The 13,404-nt window shown below is 45.3% G+C and overlaps 1 protein-coding gene across 3 annotated transcripts in view; it reads right to left on the reverse strand.

The window, feature by feature from the left end:
* Window positions 1-13,404, reverse strand: part of DENND2A (DENN domain containing 2A) — a 70,578-nt gene that overhangs the window by 2,429 nt on the left and 54,745 nt on the right. For all 3 annotated transcript variants that reach the window (XM_075275209.1, XM_075275210.1, XM_075275211.1), the window contains 10 exons: window positions 12,497-12,606; window positions 12,270-12,339; window positions 10,753-10,830; window positions 10,262-10,402; window positions 9,653-9,801; window positions 6,859-7,036; window positions 5,088-5,129; window positions 3,470-3,587; window positions 3,085-3,324; window positions 2,402-2,488 (listed from right to left, as the gene is read on the reverse strand). In XM_075275209.1, coding sequence (XP_075131310.1) covers window positions 2,402-2,488; window positions 3,085-3,324; window positions 3,470-3,587; window positions 5,088-5,129; window positions 6,859-7,036; window positions 9,653-9,801; window positions 10,262-10,402; window positions 10,753-10,830; window positions 12,270-12,339; window positions 12,497-12,606 — 1,213 coding nt within the window. The remainder of the gene's footprint in view (window positions 1-2,401; window positions 2,489-3,084; window positions 3,325-3,469; window positions 3,588-5,087; window positions 5,130-6,858; window positions 7,037-9,652; window positions 9,802-10,261; window positions 10,403-10,752; window positions 10,831-12,269; window positions 12,340-12,496; window positions 12,607-13,404) is intronic.

Genomic DNA, 13,404 nt, shown 5'->3' on the forward strand with positions numbered 1-13,404 from the left:
TACAAAGTACGGTATATACTGATCCTGAGTTACATCCTGTATTATACTCCAGAGCTGTGCTCACTATTCTGCTGGTACAGTCACTGTGTACATACATTACATTACTTATCCTGTATTATACTCCAGAGCTGCGCTCACTATTCTGCTGGTGCAGTCACTGTGTACATACATTACATTACTTATCCTGTATTATACTCCAGAGCTGCGCTCACTATTCTGCTGGTGCAGTCACTGTGTACATACATTACATTACTTATCCTGTATTATACTCCAGAGCTGCGCTCACTATTCTGCTGGTGCAGTCACTGTGTACATACATTACATTACTTATCCTGTATTATACCCCAGAGCTGCGCTCACTATTCTGCTGGTGCAGTCACTGTGTACATACATTACATTACTTATCCTGTATTATACTCCAGAGCTGCGCTCACTATTCTGCTGGTGCAGTCACTGTGTACATACATTACATTACTTATCCTGTATTATACTCCAGAGCTGCGCTCACTATTCTGCTGGTGCAGTCACTGTGTACATACATTACATTACTTATCCTGCATTATACTCCAGAGCTGCGCTCACTATTCTGCTGGTGCAGTCACTATGCACATATATTACATTACTTATCCTGTATTATACTCCAGAGCTGCGCTCACTATTCTGCTTGTACAGTCACTGTGTACATACATTACATTACTTATCCTGTATTATACTCCAGAGCTGCACTCACTATTCTGCTAGTGCAGTCACTGTGTACATACATTATATTACTTATCCTGTATTATACTCCAGAGCTGCGCTCACTATTCTGCCGGTACAGTCACTGTGTACATACATTACATTACTTATCCTGTATAATACTCCAGAGCTGCGCTCACTATTCTGCTGGTGCAGTCACTGTGTACATACATTACATTACTTATCCTGTATTATACTCCAGAGCTGCGCTCACTATTCTGCTGGTACAGTCACTGTGTACATACATTACATTACTTCTCCTGTATTATACTCCAGAGCTGCGCTCACTATTCTGCTGGTGCAGTCACTGTGTACATACATTACTTATCCTGTATTATACTCCAGAGCTGCGCTCACTATTCTGCTGGTACAGTCACTGTGTACATACATTACATTACTTCTCCTGTATTATACTCCAGAGCTGCGCTCACTATTCTGCTGGTGCAGTCACTGTGTACATACATTACATTACTTATCCTGTATTATACTCCAGAGCTGCGCTCACTATTCTGCTGGTGCAGTCACTGTGTACATACATTACTTATCCTGTATTATACACCAGAGCTGCGCTCACTATTCTGCTGGTGCAGTCACTGTGTACATACATTACATTACTTATCCTGTATTATACTCCAGAGCTGCGCTCACTATTCTGCTGGTGCAGTCACTATGCACATATATTACATTACTTATCCTGTATTATACTCCAGAGCTGCGCTCACTATTCTGCTGGTGCAGTCACTGTGTACATACATTACATTACTTATCCTGTATTATACTCCAGAGCTGCACTCACTATTCTGCTGGTGCAGTCACTGTGTACATACATTACATTACTTATCCTGTATTATACTCCAGAGCTGCGCTCACTATTCTGCTGGTGCAGTCACTGTGTACATACATTACTTATCCTGTATTATACTCCAGAGCTGCGCTCACTATTCTGCTGGTGCAGTCACTGTGTACATACATTACTTATCCTGTATTATACTCCAGAGCTGCGCTCACTATTCTGCTGGTACAGTCACTATGCACATATATTACATTACTTATCCTGTATTATACTCCAGAGCTGCGCTCACTATTCTGCTGGTACAGTCACTGTGTACATACATTACTTATCCTGTATTATACTCCAGAGCTGCGCTCACTATTCTGCTGGTGCAGTCACTGTGTACATACATTACATTACTTATCCTGTATTATACTCCAGAGCTGCGCTCACTATTCTGCTGGTGCAGTCACTGTGTACATACATTACTTATCCTGTATTATACTCCAGAGCTGCGCTCACTATTCTGCTGGTGCAGTCACTGTGTACATACATTACATTACTTATCCTGTATTATACTCCAGAGCTGCGCTCACTATTCTGCTGCTTGTTACCAGAAACAATCAGCATGCTTGTTGTGAGAGCTTAGCTGAGGTGACTGTACAAGGCCAGGAGCGAAGAAGATGCTTCTCAGAATGCAGTTCACCAGAATAAGACCTTGCAGACACTGAACAAGCAGGGAATAATGGGAGATTCCAGTTGTTTAAGCTGCAGAACTTTGAATGCAGCTCTGGAGTACAGACATTATAGTATGGAGCACAGTACAGACTGTCAGGGTATGCTGGTTGATATAGGTTACTATGGATACATTATACAGTCACTTCATCTCACCTATTCTATTGAAGAACCTGTTGACTCCGCTCTGCTCTCCGCCCGGCAGGGTCTCCAGATATTCCTGTGCTCGAACCTCGAAGAGCCCTGCAGATAGAAACAAACAGTAGGGTCAGGGCCCGGTGTCCAGTGAGAGCGCCTTCCGTTCACACCCTTAGACTTCCCAACAGGGAACGTTCACAGCTGTGTGCGGGGGCTTCAGAGCAGAACTCTCAGCGACAAAAGAAAAGCAGGGTGTAGAAAGTGGACAGCACACAGACAGTACCCGCCCTCCATCATCCTGTATGGAAATCGTCTTAAAGGGATAGTGCAGGACATTACTAGCACTAATCTGCTGCAAAGAGCCTGTAAGTTATAGGTCATTTACAAGGTTACCAGTAGAGGGTGCCTTAAAAAAATTATATACCCCATTGGTGGCCATATTTGGGATCCATAGGCCTGAGCCTTTCGCCAAATCAATGCTGCTACGGAATTAGCCAAGTAATTTCTTCAAAGAACACTCCAGTCAAACTTATACCTAGTGCAGATCCTGAGGGGTGGGGCATGACACAGGGTAAGCTCCACCCCTGAGGATCTGAATTGAATTTTCAGTTTTGCTTGGAGTAATGTACAAGCCAGGAATCACCGCTTTCCCAAATTTATTGCCCCTCCCCACATTTTTGAGCCATGCTGGGTTGACTGACCTTTGCTGCCCTGTTTCCGCATCTCTCGCTCCTGGGTGAAGCCTCCAAACATCTGAGTCTCCATGAACACCTCCAGGAAGCGGCGGACGCTCTTCGATGAGACAGATTTCCGGAAAGCGTCTCGGAGGAGAGTTCTCTCATCTTGCTCCCCCGGAACCATGAACAAGGAGTAATGGCCGACGATTTCCACAAAGAAGCGAACGAAGGCCTCCGACACAATGTCATTTAGAGAGCTGGAGTCTGAGGGACACGAGAAACACGGTCATCATGGGCAGGAGGGCCTTAAGGACTGGGGAATGTCACATGACTTTTTCTCAAGGCGTCATCCAATTTGCACACTCAGCCCCCTAAGGCACCAGGGGGTTAATGATTTTATGGTATTTACCTTGCTGCCCATTGGCAGAGCCCTGGTCAACTTCCATAGCCAGTTCATTGCGCTGCTCTAAGATTTGCTCCAGGGCGGTCTGCAGTTTACGGGGTAAGATGGAGTCCTCGTCTTCCATCTACAGGCACAAGAAAAAGGGTATGTAAGAGCCCCAGGAGATACATGGGAGGGGCCACTTTTATGTTACAAGAGGAAAACGCCTCAATAATACAACTAACCTGTGAACATAAAATAGTGCCGTATCACTATCTTGTGTCCATATACTACTGCCATACAATGCCTAAGTAAAGACTATCCTGTGTACATATAATACTGCCATACGATGACTAATTAATAGGACTATTCTGTATACATATGCTACTGCCATACGATAACTAAGTAATATGACTATTCTGTATACATATACTACTGCCATACAATGACTAAATAATATGACTATTCAGTATACATATGCTACTGCCATACGATAACTAAATTAAATGACAATCCTTGGTCCATATACTACTGCCATACAATGCCTAAGTAATGACTATCCTGTATACATATAATACTGCCATACAATGACTAAATAATATGACTATGCTGTGTGTGTGTGTATATATATATATATATATATATATATATATATATATATATATATATAAATAATACAGCCATATGATGACTAAATTATATGAGTATCCTTTGTCCATATAATGACTAAATAATATGCCTATCCTGTATATATATATAATACTGCCATACGATGACTAAATAATACAACTATCCTGTATACATATAATATGACTATCCTTGGTCCATATAATACTGCCCCACATTGATATGACTATACTAGGTCCATATTATATGGCCCCACAATGCCTAAGGAATACAACTATTCTGTGTCCATATAATACAGATACACAATGTAAAAAAGAAAAAAATAGGACTATCCTCTGTCCATATAATACTTCCATACAATGCCTAAATAATAAGACTGTGTCCATAACATATTGCTAAGTCACTATCTATCCTGTGCATGTATAATACTGCCATAAAGTGCTTAAAGAACACAATTATCCTATGTCCATATACTACTGCCAAGACACTGCCTAAATAATACGACTATCCTGAGTACGTATAATATTGCCATACCGCTGTCCTGTACACATAATACCTCTATATGATTACTAAGTAATACCAGTATCCTGTCTACATATAATCCCGCCATACAATTCCTAAATGTTACCGATATACTGTGTGGGAGCCGGTATAAGGGGCAATATACTATGGAGGCTAGTAAAAGGGGTGTTAGACAGTTTGGTGGCCAATAAAGGGGTATTTTTTTTTACATGCAAATGGCTGTGCAGTTTGGTAAAGAAGAGGCGTGGCCTAAAATTTTTGGATTTGTAGCGCCCCCAGACATACTTTTGCTTAGTCCCGATTACTCGGGAACGGTGGGGGCTAAAGAAAAAATTCCAACTGTGCCAGAATCAGCGGAGTGCCGCCTACTCAAGGATGCAGAGAACTGGAGTTGGTGAAAGGTTCCCTTTAACTGTCATCGTTACGTCTATGGCAGCTCATGTGATAAGCAGGACGCTCGCGTGTAGCTTTCTGGTGTCATAGCGCCCTCACTCACCTGTCTCAGGAAGCGATTATTACCCAGGTCAACCAGGAGAACCTGCCATGGAAGGAAGAAAGAAAAAAAGTCATTTCCTACTTCCTGGGGTATTCCCAGGGCCGTGTGCTCCGCCTGGGCTCCCGTCCATCCCTGCTGAGTACACATCCTGGACTGTGGTTTGAGGTTTCCCTAGTGCTGACCAGAAATGACAGAGGACTTGATAGCCCTGGAGCCTGTTCAGAAATCCGACACGCAACGCTGTCATAGCCGGGGACTGAAAAGTGGTGCAATGATGCTATGAAAGGGTTACAGAGCTCCTCCTGCAATATCTTAACTTGTGAATAAAATTCCGGAACTAAAGTAAAGACTGACACTGTTATAAGAAAATTAGCAGGAAGAGGGGAAAGCAGTGTGGGAATGGATTCTGCAGAACTGTTCACAGCCCTCTTGTGCACTCCGCCTTCCCCATGGGTCTGTTTGGGGTACGGCAGCTCATCATGCACAGCTACACCCCAGAATGGTGTTAGTTTTGGCAGGGATCGTTCCTTTCTTCTGCTGCCGGAAGCCATTAGTTAATTGCAGCGATTATTTCTCTCCGGTGTGCGCTGAACGGCTGCCAGACACAGACACAATGTCCTCCTGTCATGGGAGGGGGGGGGTGTCCAAATGTGGTTCTAATAGGACACAGACCCCCTAGTATTACACTACAACTCCCAGCATGCCCAGCTGGAGAGACCAATGGTAGCCACGATTGCAATGATATATCAATGTGCTGCTGCATTTAAAGGGGCCCATACCAGGTGATACATCATCACTTTAAGATTGGTGGGGGTTCCCAGCATTCCTGTGACCCCTATGGAGTCTCTCTCCATGTGCAAAGGAACAATAGAACTTAAAGGGACGTACAAGATAAAAAAAAAAACAAAAAAAAACGCTGCTATGTTACTGAAACAGCGCCACACCTGTCCACAGGTCGTTTGTGGTACTGCAGCTCAACTCATGGAGTGAAAGGGCCTGAGCTGCAATACCAAACACAACCTATGGACAGGCGCTGTCTGTGAAAGGAAGCAGCCATGCTGTTCCAATTCTGGACAACCCCTTTAAGCATATTTGTCAACAATCCTGGAAGCTAAGGGAGGCTCCCAAAAAAGGAAGTGACCTCCCAGACGAGCAGGCAGCCGGGGTAACAGGCACTTTATACGTCACTCTGGTAGTCATGTCCAAAAAGGCGGCGTGGTCAGCACAATTAGTTCCCACGTCACAAAAAAGGGGTGTGGCGATATAGAAAATTGGGCAGGACAATGTACAGAGGAGGTGTGGCTATCCATATGGGGCGTCGCCACACTGAAAATATTCTCTGGCGTTCAATTATAGATGACCAAATGTTGGCAAGTATGCCTTTAAGTGAATGGGGTGGCTGCAGTTCCCAGAACAGCCACATTCAAAGAAGGGCGCTGCTCTGCAGAGAGAAAAACAAAGAAGGGACTGCAGTATTGAATCATTGAGGATCGATAGGTCGGACCCCCTCCGATCATAAAGCGATGACTATCCTAGGGATCAGTTGGTGAACCCCTTTAATAACATTGGTTTGTAAGTTTTTTTGCCACAGCCATAAACGTACAGGACATAATACAATTCTGTCTGCCTATGGCTACCACTAGAGGGAGCTTAGGAGCTTTCTGTATACAGATTTGAATCAACTCCCTATGCAGCGAGCTCCCCCTAGTGGTGGCCACAGGTAGATGTATCAGATAATAATGATGATGAAATGACTTAATTTTGGGCTCACCTCCTCCACCGGCAGCTCTTTGAGACGAGGCAGCGAGCTGGACAGGAGCCCGATGAGGAAGGGGGTGGGGGAGCAGACGATGTCGATCATGGATGGCGGCAGCACGGGAATGTAGGTGTGCTGCCAGGCGAAGGGGTAGATCAGCGCCACCATGGCATGGCAACATTTGGACAAGGTGCTGGAGAATAAAAGACAAAAGATTAAACACAAAATAATAGAAAAAAACAGGAAAAATCTGGTAAAAAAAAAAATAAAAAAAAAAAATAAAAAAAATCGCTGCCGATCCTGCTGCCGGTCCCCATGGGGCTCCGCCTCTCGGGACAATGGAGGCCATCTTCTGCCCCCCATAGAGGTGACCTCACCGGTCAGTTTGTGGTCACTGACCCCTATTCTTCTACTGGTCCCCACCCACAGGGGTGTGTATGGAAGACCTATTAAGACTACAGCTTACAGGGGTTGTCACCCAGCTTTCCCAGACTCCTGAATGGTAAACTTGCTTACGTTCGCAATAATACAGAAAGGTTTGTCATTCTGGAGTCTAGGAAAGCTGACCACATCCAACGTCTACATCTGTTATGTACAGGGATGGTCACTCAGCTCTCCTGGACTTCAGAATGACAAACGTTTCAACATTCGCCATTCAGGAGTTTAGGAAAGCTGGGCAAAAGCTTCCGCACTCAGATGATGTAGACATTAGACATCGTCACCCAGCTTTCCTAAGAGTCCTGAATAGCAAACCTGCTTAGTAATAACAATAGGCAAGTCTTTCTGGAGCTTAGGAAAGCTGGGTGTCATTATCACTTTTATAAGCTGTAGACAGGCTTAGTCACCCAGCTTACCAAGACTACAGAATTACAAACCTTTCTATATTACTGCATAGTTGTGCCGTTCAGGTGTTTAGGAAAGTTGGGTGACTAGTCCTGTGCATTAAAATGTAGACATTAGGATTAGTCACCCATCTTTTCTAGACTCCAGAATGACAGACAAACCCTTCTGTATCACTGTATAACTAAGTAGTTTGCCGTTCAGGAGTTTAGGAAAGCTCTGCACTGCAAAACTGATGAGATAAGGCTTTCCTAGACTCCTGAAAGGAGAATGATATAGAAAGGACTTGTCATTTTGTAGTGCGGTGGGGGGGCTCTAAGGGCAGCTACATTGCCACCCAGCTTTCCCAGAAACAGATATGTTTGAGAACGTAAAGACTCCATCATGATGTGACTAGTTATAGGTTTCCCAAGGCTCTCCATGTCATTGTACTATACATTCCAGCCCATCAATAGAATGCCGGAATGACAGTAAACACTGACACAGTATAAAACAGAATATTTTCCATATTGCGTCAGATTCGTAACCCCCTTATAGAAGTGACTGGTTAGATGTGCGCTGTAGTTCATCATATTGGGGGGTGTTTGTTTGATGGCGGCATCGAACATGCCTAAATAAACACGTCTGGGGTCCGCGCGGAGTCCCACAACTGCTATCTGAGGCATCACTAGTCACTCCGAGCAGAGACATTCCTGGACCCGTGCCCAGAATCCCGCTGCATATACAACACTCCATAATTATACGCCGGGTGACATCAGCGCTAAACGCCGCCATGTTTACAACGCTTACCATGGCAACACAACAGGAAAACGAGCACAAAAAAATGCTTCCCGATTAACTCTTTAGTCATCAGGAAATCAGACAAAAATAGCTCAGGGCCAAGGAAAACAAAAAAAAGTTCAACATGGGGGAAGTTCAGCAGATAAGAGCGTAAAATCGGATATTAGTAACGGTCACATCTGGAGAATATAATGGAGACACCGCAGGCTCCTCCCCTTCCCTCTTCTAGTTCTTCCTGGCAGTCATTGACCCCGCCTCCTCAATCTCCATCACTGTTCTCAGTCATTCTCGACAGACTACATTATCTAATATACCTCATGTATTAAGTCTTTAGGTATTCAAGATCTCTGCTGGCAGTCAGCGACTAGAAACCTTCATTAATATGTCCTGGTCATGTGATGGCCACGCAGGCGAACGACTCACACCAACGGGGTATCAGAGCCAAACCAGGACAGAGTTTAACCCCTGGAATGAAGGTTCACATTCAATGAAAGCAAGCAGAGTCACTGAAAACCTTGAAGATTTCATATAGAAAGTATATTGTAACAGTGGAATACCCTTTTAAAGGGAGTGTTACAAGCCCCCAGCAGATCAACCCATTGTCACGGATAGATAGGTTAGGGTCGTCTGAATCAAATGGCACTTTCCCCTTGTAAATCGGTGCCTCCGTTCCCGAGATATCGCTGGTTATGTAATATGCAAATGAGCTCCTTGGAGCAATGGCAGCACCCGTGTTTCTCTACAGAGCTCATTTGCATATGACAAAATTAGCAATATCTCAGCAATGGAGGCAGCGATTCACAAGGGGAAAACGCCATTTGATTCAGGTGACCCTAAGCTATCTATCTGTGGGGGCTGGGCGGATAGGCTGGGGTGTAGTGACATTCCCTTTAAGTCTATTGAGAATAAGGAATGCTGGGAAGTGTAGTCTAATGGGGACCGGAAGTAGCTAACTTCTCCTCCTACTTGAGTTTAATAGAAACCAATGACCCTGGCAGCCTGACCAGGCAAGACAATAAATTTTTGATGAAAAGCACTTAAAGGCTAAGGCCCCACTGGGCGGAAACACAGCGCTAAAGCGCTATGGGAAGAACCGCGGCGTGAACGCATTGCAGTTCTTCCCGCAGCGCTTGCAACAGAAAGTTCACAGAGGCCTTAGTCAGGAGAAGCAATTCTAGCAGGGCTCTACCTGAGGGTGTCCGCCATGAATATGACTCTTCTTTCTAAAAGGAGGGAGGCGAAGACTTGTATGAGGTGCCGTACGCTGAGCGTGGAGAAGAGGGCGTCAAAATCCACATGTTCAAGCCGGGAGTCCAAGGGTCGACACAGCTCAATCACCTAGGAAGGAAGTGGGGGAAGGGGGTAAGATATGGTCAGGACCATGTGTTATTCTTCCAGAGCAGCGTCCCTCTTGTCTATGGACTGTCAGTGGTACTGCGGCTCAGCCCCATTAAAGTGATGGACATGATAAAATGTAACTGTGTCTTTCTTATAATGTTGCCTTCCGTTGTTGTTCCTCTGTTATTCCTCCTGGAAATGACTAGATTGACAATTTTGTGTTACCATTTTCTTATCCAATCAGCGCTGACAGTCTTCGGTACCCAAGGGGAATAGTAATGTCAGCGGGCAATGTGTGCACACATTTCCAGGAACAACAACAGAGGAACAGCATTACCCAGAAATCATTAAGTAGTCACAAGTTAGGAGAGGGAGCTTGGCCATTTTAGGTGCTTAATCATCTCCCATCCCCCACGAGTTGACTATACACATCTTCCAGAGACTTCTATGTATTCCATACCTCTGTTCCCGATCCTGGCAGGAAGTTCTTCACCGAGATCTTTCGCCCTAGGGCTGGGAATGGGGCGTCTATGATGGCCCTCATGAACGGCTGCACCAGAGCTGGGGAGATGCCTCTTCTCTTCTCCACCTCGTCCAGGATCTGCGGGGAGAATTCCATACAATGTAAACATTGCCAATAAGCGTTGGTAATGTTTGGCGCGCTCCCCGTGTCGTAGTTTTGACCTGTGACGTAACTCGTGCACTATAGCTGCAATCAGTTTCCCTTTCACTGTTAAAGGGAATGTCCAAAAACATGGTTGCTTCCAAAAACAGCACCACCCTTGTCCACAGGTTGTTGTCGGTATTGCATCTGAGCTCCATTAAAGTCAACAGAACTGAACCGCAATACCAGACACAACCTAAGAACAGGTGGGGCGCCGTTTCTGAACCAAAGCGGCCATGTTTTTCTAATGACCCCGACCCATCTCTTTGTACGGCGCCGTCCATTACCTTGGAGAAGAGATTGAAGCACCCGAGCCGGCTCACGATGCAGTACACCTCAGGAAGACGCTTCCCTTTACCACTCGGCTTTAGAGACAAAAACATAGAAGACTTAGAGAAAAATCACGACAAGGTATAAATCGACACGATTAATAAAACTATGTGAAAGAAAAACATCTTGTCCATAACAACCAATCACAGCGCAGCTTTCATCTCATAGAGGGCTTCTGAAATATGAAAGCTGCCCTGTGATTGGTTGCCAAGGGGCAGGTTTATTAATCAGTGTCTTAGTTTCCCATCGCAACCAATCACAGTTGAGCTTTCATTTTGTATTCTGCTGCTGAAAAATGAAAGCTCTGCTGTGATTGGTTGTTATGGGCAACAAAGACAGGTGAATAAATCGGCCTCATTTGTCCATTTAAAGGGGCACATCCATCTTTTAAAGGGATGTTATTTAATGGTGGGGTTCACCAATCCTGAGAATTAAAGGGGTTGTCCAAGATAAACTGTTTTTTGGCAAAGAGGCCGACGACGGTGAATAAACAGAACCCCGCCAGACTCCCTTGTCACGATGTCTTTCGCCGCGGTCCGGTCCTGCTGTTCCCGGGGCCTTGGCCACACGTGACCTCTGAGGAACCTGCATAGGTCACCCGTGACATCCCGTGTCCTTAGGCTTGACTGACCATAGTGATCACATGCGGCGAGGATTTCCCAAATACGACCCCTGGAACAGCAGGACGGGACCGCGGTGGGAGACACCGGAGCACCGGGGACAGGAGCGTATGAGATTTATTTACTTTCCTCGGCCTCTTTACCAATAACAGGCCATCCTGGACAACCCCTTTAAGGAACGCGTCTTCCACATTCCCCTTCTATTCACTGACAGCCAACAGAGATCTTAGCAACGGTTTTGAAGCCAAAACTTTATTCGAAAATACTTTTAAAGGGGCATTCCAGGTATCAACAAGTTATCCCTATTCCAATATAGAGGTACCTTACTGATCAGTGGGTTCTGACGACCGGGACCCCAACGATCACTAGTACTGAGGTGTTTGGACTGCAGTCTGAATGGAGCGGCTGGTCAGGTAGTGCGCGCTGCACCTCTCACGTCAATAGGACTGCTGCAGATGCTGTACTACCTGACCAGCCGCTCCATTCTCACTGTAGTCCAAACACCCCAGTACCGGTGATCATTGGGGTCCCACTGATCAGTAAGGTACCCCCTATCTTTTTATAGTGGTGACTTTTTCTCATTGGAATACCCCTTTAAACTTCAGGACTACATGGCATCTCATGAGTCCCAGTAACATCAAAATCACTGCGACTGCAGGACAAAAAGTTGCAAGCGACCATGTGAACATAGCAATAAAATCTGGCCTGTCACAGTGACTAGGAAAGTTGCAATACAATTGTGTTTCACTATAACTAGGGGGCGCTGTTGTGTCACTGTGTAGCCTTGTTTACATAATAGCAGAGAACCCCTTTAAGCTGGTCATAGACCGTAGCATAACGATAGGATCAATTACCAGGAGCCGCCTGCAGTAGCCGAAACGCCGACTCCCGTCCTCGCCGGTCAGCACGAAGGAGAAGGTCTCGCTGCAAAGGAACAGATATTGGTAAATACTGGATGAGAAGGTCACAAACCCTCAGCTGTGAGAAGTGTTAGGTCTGTATAGAGTTTCCATTCACTGACAGCAAGCAGATATTATACAGCCCCCCTTATGGTCAGAGGACCCCCCCGATCCCCAATTACCTTTCAAACTGGTTAACAGGAGACCAGTCCTTGGCGTCGGGGAAGCAGAACTGGGGGATGGCTTTGAACTGGTCGCCGGCTTCTCTCATGAACTTGAAGGATCTTTCCAACTGAAACAGAAATGTGAAACGCTGAGAGTCGGAGCCGTCCAGCAGCCATGTCAGCGCCCAGCTCATAAACTAACCACGGAGCGCTGCTCTGTAATTAACGCTGCACAGACCGCAGCTCCAAAGGTGGTGAAAACGGCAGCAAAAGGGATGAAGAATGGAGAGCAGAGTTCATGTTGATATGGGATTTATAGGGGACCCATCCCACGCCTGATATGCACTGGCAACCTCATACAATGATTTAAAGGGGACCCGTCACCAGTTCTGAATAGCCCAATGACACAAATCCTCCGATCGGCGCTGTCAGCCTGAGCATTTTGGTATTTTGTTTATCCAAATCTGTTCAGCCATTCCAAAGATATAAGCCCTTTAAGTGTTGATGTAAATGATGGTCTCCTAGCTAAGTGGGCGGGAACATTGTGGTCTCTTTGGGGGCGGGGCCTCTATGCTCCACCTACTTAGCTAGTAGACCCTCATTTGCATTGATAATAAAAGGGCTTATATCTTTGGAACGGCTGAACAGATTTGGATAAAGAAAGCACCGCAATGCTCAGGTTGACGGCGCTGATCAGATCAGGTGACATGTCAGCCTTAAAGGGATAGTCTAAATCATTTTACTTTACTAAAAACTGTAAAAGCCTTTTAGAGTACTACCATAACCCAGTTCTGAGCCTATTCGGCCTGTCTTGAAGATTTGTTAACTCTTCTGGCAAGTAAATAATAGCATACTATATGTTCCTCTGTTATCCCTCCTGGAAATGTATAACAGTTTTACCATACCCCTCAATAATTTATACCAAT

Source organism: Leptodactylus fuscus, chromosome 5, assembly GCF_031893055.1.
Source record: "Leptodactylus fuscus isolate aLepFus1 chromosome 5, aLepFus1.hap2, whole genome shotgun sequence".
In the NCBI taxonomy this organism is placed as follows: Eukaryota; Metazoa; Chordata; class Amphibia; order Anura; family Leptodactylidae; genus Leptodactylus; species Leptodactylus fuscus.